The sequence below is a fragment of the Schistocerca americana genome, chromosome 7, assembly GCF_021461395.2.
Source record: "Schistocerca americana isolate TAMUIC-IGC-003095 chromosome 7, iqSchAmer2.1, whole genome shotgun sequence".
Lineage (NCBI taxonomy): Eukaryota > Metazoa > Arthropoda > Insecta > Orthoptera > Acrididae > Schistocerca > Schistocerca americana.
The window spans coordinates 68,288,085-68,303,465 of record NC_060125.1 but is presented as its reverse complement, the minus strand read 5'-3'; the positions used below and the strand labels follow the sequence as shown (position 1 = coordinate 68,303,465).

Genomic DNA, 15,381 nt, shown 5'->3' with positions numbered 1-15,381 from the left:
TTCTGGCCAGAGATGCCGGAGTTGGTGGCCATGTGTGCATGACGTGTGCTTTCCTGCGTGTATGAATGGTGTGTGTTTCTCCTTTTCTGAAGAAGGCTGTGGCCGAAAGCTTTATGTAAGTGTCTTTTAATTATGCCTGTCTGCAGCTTAACGTGTCTTCTTTACGGTAAGTAGCAATCTGACTTTTCCTACACTGTTGATATTCCTACCTGGAGTTTCCAGCAACGCATGGAGGTTTTAACTTAACAGCAGATGCTTCTGAGTATAATATTACCTGTGAATTGTTTCAAGGACAGTGGGATCCAACATTAAGAGATCATAGGACAGTAGCTTTCTCTACATAGTGACAGAGAAGGTATTGTCGGCAATTGTATGGAGAATACCGAAGTTTCAAATACTCATGGGGGATGTAAGATCATAGTATATATGGGCCACCAAGCCTCAGCCTTTCTTATTGAAAGCAGAGTATTACATAGAAGATAAACGGGTTGGGTCTTATGTCTACAAGAATATCATATAGAAATAAATTACATAAAGTTCAGAGAATATAGTACCATATGTATTGTCACGACTACCATTAGGCATAAATGACATTAAATGTACTGGCGAACCAGTACTTCTCTTTTCAATTAATTTTCTGAAGATAATCTACACTAATGATGAAGTGGGGAGACTGGCATTGTGAATAAAACGTGTAAAAACCGATGAATATTTTGGTAATAAGCGAGACGGAAGTGAACAGGCATCATTATTATTAGAAGATAAAGCTTTCTGGTCGATAGGTGGGGATGCACTGTTTAGAAGATTACAAATTGATAAATGATAGTGGAGGTTATTGTTGCCACAAACTGGGCAGAGTGACCTCATATTGTTTATACGCAAAGACTATAAGCATTTTGGGATGTAAAAGTGTATCAAACATCCGAGTAAATTCTACTGTTTTAAGAATTTCAGTAGAAAGATAAGAAAAATATCAAGAATATGTGTGGTATATCAGGATCACAGAAAATAACTTTTACGTCTCACAAACAGTGTATGGTATCCTGTAGTTCCAAAGGCACTATATGGTATAGCAGCTGCATGTTTTTTGGTCAATTAGTGAAAGTAAGGGGAGAAGTGACATGCATTTTTATCTTGGTGGAACGTTGGTGCAAATACGTAAAGTTATATTAGCAAAACGAGGATAATGGAATGTAGTCGAATTAAGTCGGGCGATGCTGAGGGAATTAGATTACGAAATGAGACGCTTAAAGTAGTAAAGGAGTTTTGCTCTTTGGGGAGCAAAATAGCTGTTGACGGTCGAAGTAGAGAGGATATAAAATGGAGACTGGCAATGGCAAGGAAAGCATTTCTGAAGAAGAGAAATTTGTTAACATCGAGTATAGATTTAAGTGTCAGGAAGTCGTTTCTGAAAGTATTTGTATGGAGTGTAGCCATGTATGGAAGTGAAATATGGACGATAAATAGTTTGGACAAGAAGAGAATAGAAGCCTTTGAAATGTGGTGCTACAGAAGAATGCTGAAGATTAGATGGGTAGACCACGTAGCTAATGAGGAAGTATTGAACAGGATTGGGGAGAAGAGGAGTTTGTGGCAAACTTGACAAGAAGAAGGGATCGGTTGGTAGGACATGTTCTGAGGCATCAAGGGATCACCAATTTAATATTGGAGGGCAGCGTGGAGGGTAAAAATCGTAGAGGGAGACCAAGAGATGAATACACTAAACAGATTCAGAAGGATGTAGGCTGCAGTACGTATTGGGAGATGAAGAAGCCTGCACAGGATAGAGTAGCATGGAGAGCTGCATCAAAACAGTCTCAGGACTGAAGACCACAATAAGAACAACAACATATTCAGTTAAGCAAACAACGACACTTCTGCAATAAACAACTTTACAGAATATTTTGTGGATGTAGGAAAACCATGGAGGTTGTAAACGTGTAGTTGGTCACAGTTTATCAGTAACAATTTCAAAGAATTCTTGGCATGGGAAGGAGATAGACATATTTGCATACTGAGAATTCTTAACATGGAAAGGAGATACACATATTTGCATACCTAAGTACCACCCAAAATCAAACCCATGTGAACGAGTCATGAAAGAAATTTGACATTTATGCGGGACATATTGTTCTCATGGGCATACAACTTGGGCGCAGATGATCCTTAAGTTCCAATGAGCTCCCAGATATGTTAACAGAGCTATCCCCTGTAGAAGTACTGAATAAGAACTTTATTAATGAGTGATTATTAAAAGTATTTAAATGGCCTACTTTAAGAAAGATGGAGTCAAAAGAAGTACATAAGATAGTAGATGATAGACTACATGCACAAGTAGAATTACGAATAACGAAATATAATGAGGGAGAGAATTCTGTCAGAGCTGAACTTAAAGAAGGACATGCGTAAGTTTTTTCCTAGATGTAGTGGACCTTTTAAGATAGAAGGGATGCCAGATTCTAAAGTAGTATTTTTGGTGCATCCAAAAAAGATCAAGAGAAAGGACTTTCCAATATTGATACATTAAAGAAATTCATAATCGCAGGAGAACCTCATCCTCTGTAGAGGATCTGTATTCCCTGCGACAACTGCTACACATTATCAAGTGCAGCAGTAGCAATAAACACATAATGAATGTATAATTGCCCACAGAGCAAAGGAATAAATCGTACAAAACATTAACATTACAAATTACATAACGGAATATACTGTGTAATTTCGTAAATACGTAGATATGCTTCACATGATAGTATGCTGTTGACAGTGAGGTTAAGACGCCCGACTACAACTGACTGATGACTAACGTGTAATGCCATAGCTGTACAGATTGTCAATGGGGGGTGCGTTAAGATCACTCACCAGGGCCTGTATGAGTGAAACCATGACAAGTCGCTACTGTAGGGCATGCCGACCACTCTTTGTCCTCCGACGTCACGGTGAATTACTCATCAGATAGGGGAGTGTGGGGTAGTGGGTGTGAAAGGAATCAGTCTTTGGGGTCTATCATCTTTCTTTCTTTGATCTTCACACGCCCATTCTTTTTCTTTCTCTTTCTTTCTCCTCCGACAGAAGTACCAACAATATCCTCCGTCTTAACACGCTTATAATATACTTATAATGCACGGACATAGACAGATGGCACAGACAGTTAAAATTAATTCAATCGTACTTAAAGGCAGCCGGCCAAGTGTGGCCGAGTGGTTCTAAGCGCTACAGTCTGGAACCGCGTGATCGCTACTGTCGCAGGTTCGAATCCTGCCTCAGGCATGGATGTGTGTGATGTCCTTAGGTTAGTTAGGTTTAAGTAGTTCTAAGTTCTAGGGGACTAATGACCTCAGAAGTTAAGTCCCATAGTGCTCAGAGCCATTTGAACTTAAAGGCATATGTTAGGAATGTCACATTTTCAGCGGGGAAGTTGAATTGCAGTACGCACGACTCTGGCTAAGGGTATTATGACGTCCTAACATGTTAATACAGGACGTAAGAAAGTAAGACAGAGGTAAGAGTATGTGGCAACTCTTGGCGCTTGGCTAATATGATGAATGTGTCACAACTACATGCGAGATACGAACGTTGCAGTAAACATTTGTTAGCGTAAAACAAAACAGTCCTTGAAAATAAGAAGAAACAAATGGCTCAATGCGAATGATTTTAGAATATGTAGGTTAACAACGTAGTACGAATTAGAAAGAGTATAAAAAAGCTAATGTGTTTCATAGCCTGGTAAGTCCACTGTGCAAAGGAGAAACTTCAACATTGGTAACAGTGCAGAGGAGAGGTCAGAAACTGCACATACTATTACACATTTTTTTAGTTGAAGTTCATCCGGATCTATAGGGAGTCAATAAATAAAGGACAGGCAGTCTAATCTGTGGTCAGGTGTATCCAGGAAAACACTTGCGTCGCAGATATTAGAAAGTATGTTTCCAGTGTCTGTCCAGAGGATTAGATGAGAGTAAATCGATTATGAAACTGTAAAATAACAGAAAGAAAATTTAAAGAATTACTCTCGAAAATAATTGAAGCGTAAGGATGTAACTGGGCAAGGGTGATTTCATTGTATCACCGTGTTTCTGTGAATGTTGTATGAAGGCAAAAATGAGATTTTAAGACAGGAGAATAAGAGTAAATGGTAATGTAATCATGTAACTCCTTATGGTAACTAAAAGGTTGGAAAGTTGTGCATCAGAAAAACTGAGGGAACTATGTTGTTACAAAGTAGTTACAGGAAATTATCCATTATCAATAAATAAAAACAAGAGCCTAAACAGTCATGGAAAATGTTTCTAATTTGTTTCTACGGCTAGGAACATATTTTGAAGGAAAGCGATATGCAGTCTCAAGAATTTTCTTTTAAAGTCGTTCATTAAACTGTGGCTATATTCTGTTTGAAACATCGTTCGCTGAGACGTAGAATGTGACGTACGGTGAAAGATAATCCATGAAGGGTATGCCTCGTGATGAATCAGTATAAATTATGAAACAATAACTATCATACATTAACACAAAGAGATCAACACTTGTATCTGATGCACTGAGGAATTAGAAATGGAAAAATGGTTAACTGAAAATATCTGAATGTGAGTAGTTTGTTGTGGAAGGAATGGCAATAACGCTTTGTGTTAAGTTGCTCTTGATGGGTACATGAAGGTAATTTATGGAAAGTCAAAGTTATTCAGTACTGTGATTAGTTATTTATATTATTCTACACGAGACCTTTCTTCTTAGGCGGGGGATCTGTGGTGGTACATGTTGCTGATCAAGGTAGCAACAGGTCCTGTTCTTTCGGACATGTCCGAAAGAATAGATACCATCCTCAGCGAACTCTTACAGGACTCAGTAAGATTGTCTGCTGCAAGTAATGAGTGTAATGGACAGGGGCACTACGAATCTAGTGTGTGGACATTAAGTTGGGAATGTTGGTCTCACGGGTAGCGTGCAAGGGATAAATCCCTGCAGTCGCACTATCTTCAGTGCCCTCGGTAGCTCAGATGGATAGAGCGTCTGCCATGTAAGCAGGTGATCCCGGGTTCGAGCCCCGGTCGAGGCGTACATTTTCAACTGTCCCCGTTGGTGTATATCAACGCCTGTCGATAGCGTAGGGTCTTTATTTCATTATCATTTCATTCTAGAACGTTGCATGGCCACCGATGGTATTTGTTCTTTTGGACATGTCCGAAAGAACGGATACCATCTTCATATAAATTAAGGATTCTGCACCATCATCTTGCATCGGCACAGTGGAAAGGAAGAGCGCATACTGTGCGCGCATTTTTTATTTATGATCGGATACAAATGCAGTTGTAAGAACATTACAGCCACAAGGCGTGACGGAGAGCGAGTGTTTATACTGGTGAGGAGGAGCCATCTACACTTTGATCTTACGACTTTGGGTGCCAGGGATGCCAAAGAAGGAGAGGTCGGGACAACAATGGCTGTTGTTCAGAAAAGAAAAACAAAATAAGATTACATGGAATTACTTAATTGATTCATTACTTTCTTGTTGACTTTGGGATACTAACGATCTGCCTGTCGACCAGCTTGATTATTGAGAGCTTAGACGTGCATGTGTTAGCTGGTATGTTGAAAATGTTGTGGGGACTGTTACGTACAGAAGGATTTCGGTAAGAAGTGACTGAGTGATGTTGTAGCTAGTGGGTTGCGAACATAATCTTCCATTATCACAGCGCTTTCCCACAGATAGTGAAGTTCGACGCACTTGGAAGTGACACTGCATAGCAGGACGACAACTTCGAGTGGCGATGCGAGAGCGGAAACAGAAAATTTAAAGGTTAAAGTAATTACGAACAAATGACTGAAAGAGACATTCACGGAATTGATACTCTGGTTAATATCAACAGCAACATTTCAGCAGGTTCTGAGAAAACATTCACGGTCTAATAAACGGTTCAAATATACAGGGTGAGTCGGAAGGAAAGGTGAGGAGTGATAGTATTAGTGATTCCGAACAATAAACATCACACAAACATATGTGCTGTCCTTAACAGTTCCTGAGGAAACTAATGAAAACAATGGCGAACAGGAGCAACGCAGTTACTAGTAAATGAAGCACTGTGATCTAATGCTTCCTTTACTTGTGAACATTTCCTCCAAAAAATATGTTCAGAAAGTCCACCATCAACATCAACGTATTTTGCCAGCTGCTGTGGTGCTGATCTGAGCTCTTTCACATGTTCCTTTACTTGAGCACACTCATGTAAAATATGGGCAAAAAGTTCCTCCTTTTTGTTCAGTTTGCACTTGTGGAATTCCCTCTTAAGGAAACCCCACAAACTTTAATAGAATGGAGTCAGATTGGGTGACCTTAGTGGCCAAGAAATGGCTCCACATTCATCAATCCAGTAACCAGAATACGTTTCTCTGAGGTACTGTGCCACTGGCACAAGTGAAGTGTGCATTGAAATGGATAGTAAAGACAACACCATATAGCCTAATGTGGCTTAGGATATATTTGTATGTGAGTGCTAGTGAAGAAGGACGTGCAAATGGCACTTGTGATTTTCAAACAGCTAATCATCAGATCCCCTCCCCCCTCCACTCCCCCCCCCCCTCCATGAACCATGGACCTAGCCTCAGAGTTACAGGTAGCTGTACCGTAGGTGCTGCAACCACAACAGAGAGTATCTGTAGAGAGGCCAGACAAACGTGTGGTTCCTGAAGAGGGGCAACAGTCTTTTCAGTAGTTGCAGGGGCAACAGTCAGGATTACTGATTGAGCTGGCATTGTAACATCAACCAAAACAGCATTGTTATTCTGGTACTGCGAACAGCTGAAAGCAAGGGAAGCTATTGTCGTAATTTTTCCCGACGGCCATGCAGCTTTACTGTACGGTTAAATGATGATGAAGTACTCTTCTGTAAAATACTTCAGCGGTAAAATAGGCCCCCAATCGGATATCCGAGCGGGAACTATTCAGGACGACGTTAACAACGTGAGCAGGAGAAACAAATAGGTATCGGAGCGTGGAATCTCAGATCCCTTAATCGGACAGGTAGGTTAGAAAATTTATAAAGGGAAATGGACAGGTTAAAGTTAGATATAGTGGGAATTAGTGATTTTCGGTGGCCGAAGGAACAAGACTGCTGGTCAGGTGAATACAGAGTTATAAATACAAAATCAAATAGGGGTAATGCAGGAGTAGGTTTAATAATTAATACAAAAAATAGAAACGCGAATAAGCTACTACGAACAGCATACTGAACGCATTATTGTAGCCAAGATAGACACGAAGCCCACGCCTACCACAATAGCACAGGTTTATACAGTAACTAGCTCCGCAAATAATGAAGATATTGAAGAAATGTATGATGTGATCAAAGAAACTATTCAGAGAGTTGAAGAAGACGAAAATTTAATAGTCATGGGGAACTCTAATTCGATAGTAGGAAAAGGAATAGATGGAATCGTAGTAGATGAATATGGACTGAGGGGTAAGAAATGAAAGAGAAAGCCGCCTGGTAGAATTTTGCACACAGCATAATTTAATCATCGCTAACGCTTGGTTTAAATATCATGAAGGAAGGTTGTGTACATGGAAGAGACCTGAGACACCAGAAGGTTTCAGATTGATTACATAATGGTAAGACAAAGATTTCGGAATCAGGTTTTAAACTGTAAGACATTTATAGAGGCAGATATGGACTCTGACCAAAATTTATTGGTTATGAACTATAGATTAAAACTGGAGAAACTGCAAAAAGGTAGGAATTTAAGGAGATGGAACCTGGATAAAAAGAAAGAACCAGAGGTTATAGAGAGTTTCAGAGGGAGCATTAGAGAACGATTGACAAGGACAGGGCAAAGGAATACAGTAGAAGAAGAATGATTAGCTTTGAGAGATGAAATAGTGAAGGCAGTAGAGGATGAAGTAGGTAAAAAGACAAGGACTAGCAAGAATCCTTGCGTAACACAAGAGATATCGAACTTAATTGACGAAAGGAGTAAATATAAAAATGCAGTAAATCAAGCAGGGGAAAAGAAATACAAACGTTTCAATAATGAAATCGACAGGAAATGCAAAATGGTCAAGCAGAAATGGCTAGAGGACGAAAGTAAGGAAGTATATGTCGCTAAGGGTAAAATAGATGCTATGGATGTCAAGAACTCAGACAGAAAAGCAATCCTAAGTAAATAAGGGAAACAGGAAGGTGAAAGGAGTATATTGACCGGTCTATACAAGGACGATGTAATTGAGGGCAATATTATAGAAATGAAAGAGGACGTAGATGAAGACGAGATGGGAGATATGATAAGGCATGATGAATTTGTCAGAGCACTGAAAGACGTAAGTCGAAACAAGGCCCCCGGAGTAGACAACATTCTGTTAGAACTTCTCATAGCCTTGGGAGAGCCAGCCATGACAAAACTCTTCCATCTGGTGAGCGAAATATATGAGACAGGCGAAATACGCTCAACTTTCAAAAAGAATACAATTCCAATTCCAAGGAAAATAGATGCTGTTAGGTGTAAAAATTACCGAACTATCAGTTTAATACGCCGCTGTTGCAAAATACTGACACGAATTCCTTACAGACGAATGGAAAAACTGGTAGAGGCTGACCTCGGAGAAGACCAGTTTGGATTCCATAGAAATATAGGAACACGTGTGGCAATACTGACCCTACGACTTATCTTAGAAGATAAAGGAAAGGCAAACTTACGTTTATAGCATTTTTAGACTTAGAGAAAGCTTTTGACAATGTTGACTGGAACACTGTCTTTTAAATTCTGAAGGTGGCAGGGGTAAAATACAGGGAGCGAAAGGCTATTTACAATTTGTACAGAAACCAGATGCCAGTTATAAGAGTCGAGGGGCACGAAAGGGAAGCAGTGGTTCAGAAGGGAGTGAGACAGGGTTGTAGCCTATCCCGACGTGATTCAATCTGCATATTGGGCAAGCAGCAAAGGAAAAAAAGAAATATTTGGAATAGGGATTAAAATCCATGAAGAAGAAAAAAAACATTGAGGTTCGCTGATGACAATGTAATTCTGTTAGAGACAGCAAAGGACTTGGAAGAACAGTTGAACGGAATGGACAGTGTCTTGAAAGGAGGATAAAAGATAAACATCAACAAAATCAAAACGAGGCTAATGAAATGTAGTCGAGTTAACTCGGGTGATGCTGAGGAAATCAGATTAGGAAATGAGACACTTAAAATAGTAAAGGAATTTTGCTATTTGGGGAGCAAAATAACTGATGATGGTAGAAGTAGAGAGGATATAAAATGTAGACTGGCGATGGCAAGGAAATCGTTAGTGAAGAAGAGAAATTGTTAACATCGAGTATAGATTTAAGTGTCAGGAAGTCTTTGCTGAAAGTATTTGTATAGAGTGTAGCCAAGTATGGGAGTGAAACATGAACGATAAAAAGTGAATACAACAAGAGAATAGAAGCTTTTGAAATGTGGTGCTACACAAGAATACTGAAGATTAGTTGGGTAGAGCACGTATCTAATGAGGAGATACTGAACAGAATTGGGGAGAAGAGGAATCTGTTGCATAACTTGACCAGAAGAAGGGAAAGACTGTTAGGACACGTTCTGCTGGATCATGGGATCACCAACTTAGTACTGGAGGGAAGCGTGGAGTGTAAAAATCGTAGAGGGAGACCAAGAGATGAATAGACTAAGCAGATTCAGGATGTAGGATGAAGAACACAACAGCAACAATATGGTTAGGAATAGGGAGCATCTTCTTCTGAAATTTTTTGTTCAGAATCACCAATACCATGACCCTCAAAGCATGTACCTTCCCTCCTGGCTCACCTTCTATTTTAACTATCATAGATATGTATTCCAAATTCGCGTTGGCTCTTTCCGTGAAGAAAAAATTGGGATGGATGTTGCACAGGTTCTTGAGCAATTTCTGCACACTTTTACCAATCAGTGTCCTGACAACCTGCATCCTGATCAAGGAGGTGAATTTTACAATAAGTATTTCAAGTTAGTAATGGATCGACACAGAATAAACCACTATTCGACACTCTCCCACATGAAAACGAGTATTGTGGAGCATCTGAACAGCAGTATGGGATCCGTACCAGATAGGGTTGATAGAAGAGATAGAGAAGATCCAACGGACAGCAGCGCGCTTCGTTACAGGATCATTTAGTAATCGCGAAAGCGTTACGGAGATGATAGATAAACTCCAGTGGAAGACTCTGTAGGAGAGACGCTCAGTAGCTCGGTACGGGCTTTTGTTAAAGTTTCGAGAACATACCTTCACCGAAGAGTCAAGCAGTATATTGCTCCCTCCTACGTATATCTCGCGAAGAGACCATGAGGATAAAATCAGAGAGATTAGAGCCCACACAGAGGCATACCGACAATCCTTCTTTCCACGAAAAATAAGAGACTGGAATAGAAGGGAGAACCGATAGAGGTACTCAAGGTACCATCCGCCACACACCGTCAGGTGACTTGCCGAGTATGGATGTAGATGTAGAAACACCAAAATCCACATGTGGATGCAATTCAGTCTTCGTGATTCATACAAATGGCTTTGCATTCTTCCGCAAATTATTGGGAACTATAATCGAATCGAATATCATACAATTAAGATGAGGCATATCAGTGTACATGCCAATGAACTTCTAAATACAGCACACAGTCATATTAAGATGGTGAATCCGCACAAGCAGAAGTTCACCCTAGTTGATATGGTGCACTTTTCGAACTACAACACTGCATTTGATAAGTCTTATCTTCCTAACTGGTAGATGGTTATATCTACTACGTACAAAGTACAGACGACAAACCCGAGAACTTAGGCCCACTTCAGAACTTCTTCTGTAATTCCTCTGTGTAAGACTCCCCTGAATTTCTTCACCAACACTGTCCTTTAAGATGTGTTCCTTGTAGAGCATATTGTAAGGCGTCACGGGAACAGGGCTTTAGTGAATCCGCTTGGCTTTCCAGCATCACAAAACGTGCACATGATTTGCTATATAACAGGGTATGCAAACCTTAGCCAGTGCAGTAGCGTACCATCAGTGCTAGAAATCACATCAATAAAGGAGGTGGTAGTATACTCAATGAACTGCCAGTTGAACATATTCATCGACACAGTTTCTATTGACTTGGAACGAAACTGATTTTCAGCATACATTAAATAATGATCCTTGCAGACCTCGTCAAGTAAGTTAGTCCCCTTAACATCGTAAGCCAGATGCTTTTTCAATGTTTCGCAGAACATCATGCTGCAGATCGAATTTTGGCTGACAAAGCCACGTTAATACAGCAAAGAAGGGATATAGGTATAGGACAAGATACTGTGGCTTTTCGCAGTTGATAAAGCAAGGGTACCAAACTTCAATTGGTACCCTTTTGTCAATTTCTGTGGTTTTTACACCGTTGTGTAGACTTTCCTCAGTTTTCAAGGCGAATTTTGTGCGCCGACCAAATGCATTTCGATAGGGAAGGTGTTCTGAATGCTCAAAATAGCCACATCTGGGATCAAGGAAACCTCAAAGCCACGTGTAAATGAAGATTTCAGCACACCTTCGGTATCAGTATCTGACCGGGTATCTGTGATTGCCGTATGTTTAGGCTGTACATCTTTCCACCCCAACCTGCGGGTGCCACATGCTTGATATTCCTGCAAAAAATGCTGCCGGAGTTTTTGAAAGGTGTGCCATAGGACATTCGGCACGAAACGTGGTTCCAGCATGGTGCGGCAGTGCATTTTTCACTTCGCATCCGAAACCACCTGAACGTAGTCTACGGGGACAGGTGGATCGGTCGAGGTGGACCACATGCTTAGGCATCAGGATCCCCACTTTAACCCCTTTGGACCCTTTGTTATGTGGCCACATGAAGAGTCTTGTTTACGAGACCCCTGTTCAGTCGGAAGAAAGGAAGATTGGGTTGAACGTCCCTTCGACATCGAGAACATTAGAGACAGAGCACAAAGAGCGGAGGGAGATGGGCCGTGCCATTTCAAAGAAACCATCCGGTTATGTGCGTGGAGCGATTTAGGGAAATCATGGAAAATTCAAATCAGGATGGTCGGACGCGGATTTTAACCGTCAACGTACCGAATGAGAGTCCAGTGTGCTAACCACTGCGCCACCTCTGTCCAGTCCGAGGATGATCTGGTCTCACGGATCAAGGCTGTGGTAAAAGTGATTCACCATACACCAACGCATATTAGACAGAGTTTACGCAAACATTTTGTGCAGATACATTGTTTGCACCGAACTTGTTGGTCCTCATATCGAACAACTGTTGTAATATCACAGTAAATAGGAGTAAAATCTATGCGTCTCGTTTTCCGTGTAACATGGAAACGAACTGTTTCCAGACATGGGCTCCTATGATCTACTAAGTCCCATCCACAACCTCCAGCACTGTATCATAAGTTTTCAATTATCCTGCAGAAATATTTTTAAAATTCTCAATATACTTTGTTGCTTCCCATCACGTTTAACTTTCATCAAATGATTTTTTGCGAACCCTAGTCATTTCAATTTGTAGAGGAGAGCCAGTGAACTTGCAACTATGGTTGGTTGGTTGGTTGGTTTGGGGAAGACCAGACAGCGTGGTCATCGGTCTCATCGGATTAGGGAAAGATGGGGAAGGAAGTCGGCCGTGCCCTTTCAGAGGAACCATCCCGGCATTTGCCTGGAGTGATTTAGAAAAATCACGGAAAACCTAAATCAGGATGGCCGGACGCGGGATTGAACCGTCGTCCTTCCGAATGCGAGTCCAGTGTCTAACCACTGCGCCACCTCGCTCGGTGCAACTATGGAGTTAATGTTCGGGTACAACCATATGCTGAAAGAAATAGGGAATTTCCCACTACCAAGAAACATTGCTGCTTTATAATGACGGACGTCGACATGTGCCAGCACATACCGCAGTTCACTGTACATGACGTGGCGGACGCAACTTCTCACCGATTTTAGCGACAGACTGCCCCATTGTATTCGAATACTGAGCCAGTGGATAACGACTGTCTCTATTCCTCTACACGCGGCCTAATCACGTTTATCTTACTTTAATGATCCTGCGTGACATATACGATTGTGACAATAGAATGACTGCGCAGTCCCCGTGTAATACGGGTACTCTAAATGTACCCAACAGGGTTCCCGAGAAATACGTTCCCCTTGTTCCAAGAATACCTTTTTAAGTCCCCCGAACTTCTGTCTTTGACTTCCATATGGGTTATACTGGTCTGCTGCTATCCTACCCGCATATCTGTGTATTCGTTAGATGTTTGTTGTCATGTTGTTATGGCAACGTGTTAACGACCTTGAACGCTGGAGCCATAGGTTAATAAGGAAAGTACTTGTTTAACAGAGTCACTGTACTTTCCCGGAGCCTTCAAACAAATCTAAGTCCTCAGTCCCCTTTCCTAATACTGATTTTGCTTGGTCGTCCCATTCTGCATAGTTTCTTAACGTCTTGACTAAATACTCATACAATGTGACTTGGTCCAGATGTGTATCTCTAATCTTGTAATAGGACACTATTTCCTTCTGTATGTTTTAGCCATTATATTTCACACACTTTAAAAAGAGCGACGATTCTTTACACGACGTCGAAATCTTGTCCAAGTCCTTCTGCATTTTCTCAGGACAATCCAACGACAATACTTTCCAGCAGACAACAGCGTCACCACTTAACAGTTTCACACCATATCTAATTGTACCACGAGAAGATACACCAAATCACATTAATTTTGAAGACAGAATGTTCTGTGACACTCTGAAATAATTTTGAACTGTAATATCTTTTACAGTGTTTCTCAGCATGGCACTGAATTATATACTACATCTTTTTCATCAACAGCTAGACGAAAAGGCAACAGGAAAATAAAATATCATGCAACGTCTACGTCACTTTCTGTGAACAGACATGCACTACTCCATTCCTGAAAGAAAATACATAAGCTTTGATTACTAACACGCAGCAAATGAAAATTTCATTACATACCATAGATTTTCTTATCTATATGTGATGGGACTCTCGCGATAATATGACAGTTTCTCAGTTACTTGACACTTAGCTAATTACTGTGTCTATACAGCTGATGTGTGAACATAGACTGTCAGTACGATCAGCGAGGCGGTTTTAAATTAGTGTTTCAATGCGAGTGCATCCCATCAATTTGATGCGCTTTTTTATGAAGTAATGGCTGTAAATACTACGGCACTCTCGTCTCTTGGGGCTGATAACACTGTTTTAGAGGGATGAAAGCGATTATATACGTGCAAGTGCAGAAAAGAGAACACTAGTAACAAAGCGTTAGCATACTTAATATTTTATCTGTGCTGTTGAAGGTAATTACATTCGCAACTGGCAGTTCTGAAGCGTGACATTTGTCAACGAAATTTATTCTAATGAAAGTCGTCTTATTCTCACAAGCAGTCATGTCGTGCTTCAATATTCTTTAAACATTTTCCGTACAGGACGGTTACCGACATTTCCTGTTATGCAGAAACTCCAAGGAATATTTTTAGCGCTTCGAAAATACAAGAATTCTCTCCAGGCACACAAACCAAATTCGAATGACATTGAGATAAGTGATAGTATCATTTTGTAAACATTAAACGTATTCTTTCAGATAGTGACACATTAATGTCACTGTTACTTGCAAACCGAATTTTATTTCTTCTAGAATGCCAAATGTGACGAGAAAGATTCTGCATGGGCTTGAAAACGCGTTTTAGTGCTCGAAACTTCGACGGAGGTAATCTGTAAACGGAGTTTCGTAAATAAACCCGAAGGTTCTATAGGACTACTCATACGTGACATATTAGTAGAACTGTCTTACATAACCAATTACATATTCCAACACCAAACACACGAAAGAACAAAAGGCCAATCAGCTCTTTGCTATAAATGACACGTAGACAGGCGTAACTAAGTTGCGTACCGTAGCATGCACACACTTCCTACAATGTTTTCACTTACCCAGCACCCCATTCCACAAGAACGAGAGCGACAACAAACGAAAAACGCTCTTCGCCATTTTCCTACCCACGCTTCTTCAGTCCATATTCACCGGGAAGGCACGTACTATGGTCTGCTACGGGACAGCAAGTTGTGTTTATGGTGGTCCAGCGCCCAGCATCCACGAAAGATGGCGCTACAATCAATAGACCGTGTGCAGCTACTGCAGAGCCATCTTTCGGTCGCTTCCCATACCACGTACTCCACAGGTGCCGCGCCACGCCTCAACACGGCTGCTCTAGGCACCGGAACTACATTATTCCCCAACACATGATAACGCATTTTATTTCCACAAAATTTTCATTTCCATTCGTTACAGTCTTCAAAACAATATTTTAATTTCGTATTATTTATTGTATACACCGCAGTAAAAGCCTGATTGATATGTTTTGCGTGCTTTGAC

General features: G+C 40.8%; 1 protein-coding gene and 1 non-coding gene across 2 annotated transcripts in view; one reads left to right on the top strand and one right to left on the bottom strand.

Annotated features, from left to right (window-relative positions):
- Positions 1-15,039, bottom strand: part of LOC124621963 (acetylcholine receptor subunit beta-like 2) — a 294,185-nt gene extending 279,146 nt beyond the window's left edge. Inside the window, exon 1 of the mRNA XM_047147491.1 lies at positions 14,940-15,039. Coding sequence (XP_047003447.1) covers positions 14,940-14,997 — 58 coding nt within the window. The 5' untranslated portion in view covers positions 14,998-15,039. The remainder of the gene's footprint in view (positions 1-14,939) is intronic.
- On the top strand, positions 4,976-5,050 carry Trnat-ugu. The gene has a single exon. It is a non-coding gene; the product is annotated as a tRNA-Thr (tRNA).
- Positions 15,040-15,381: the final 342 nt, after the last annotated feature.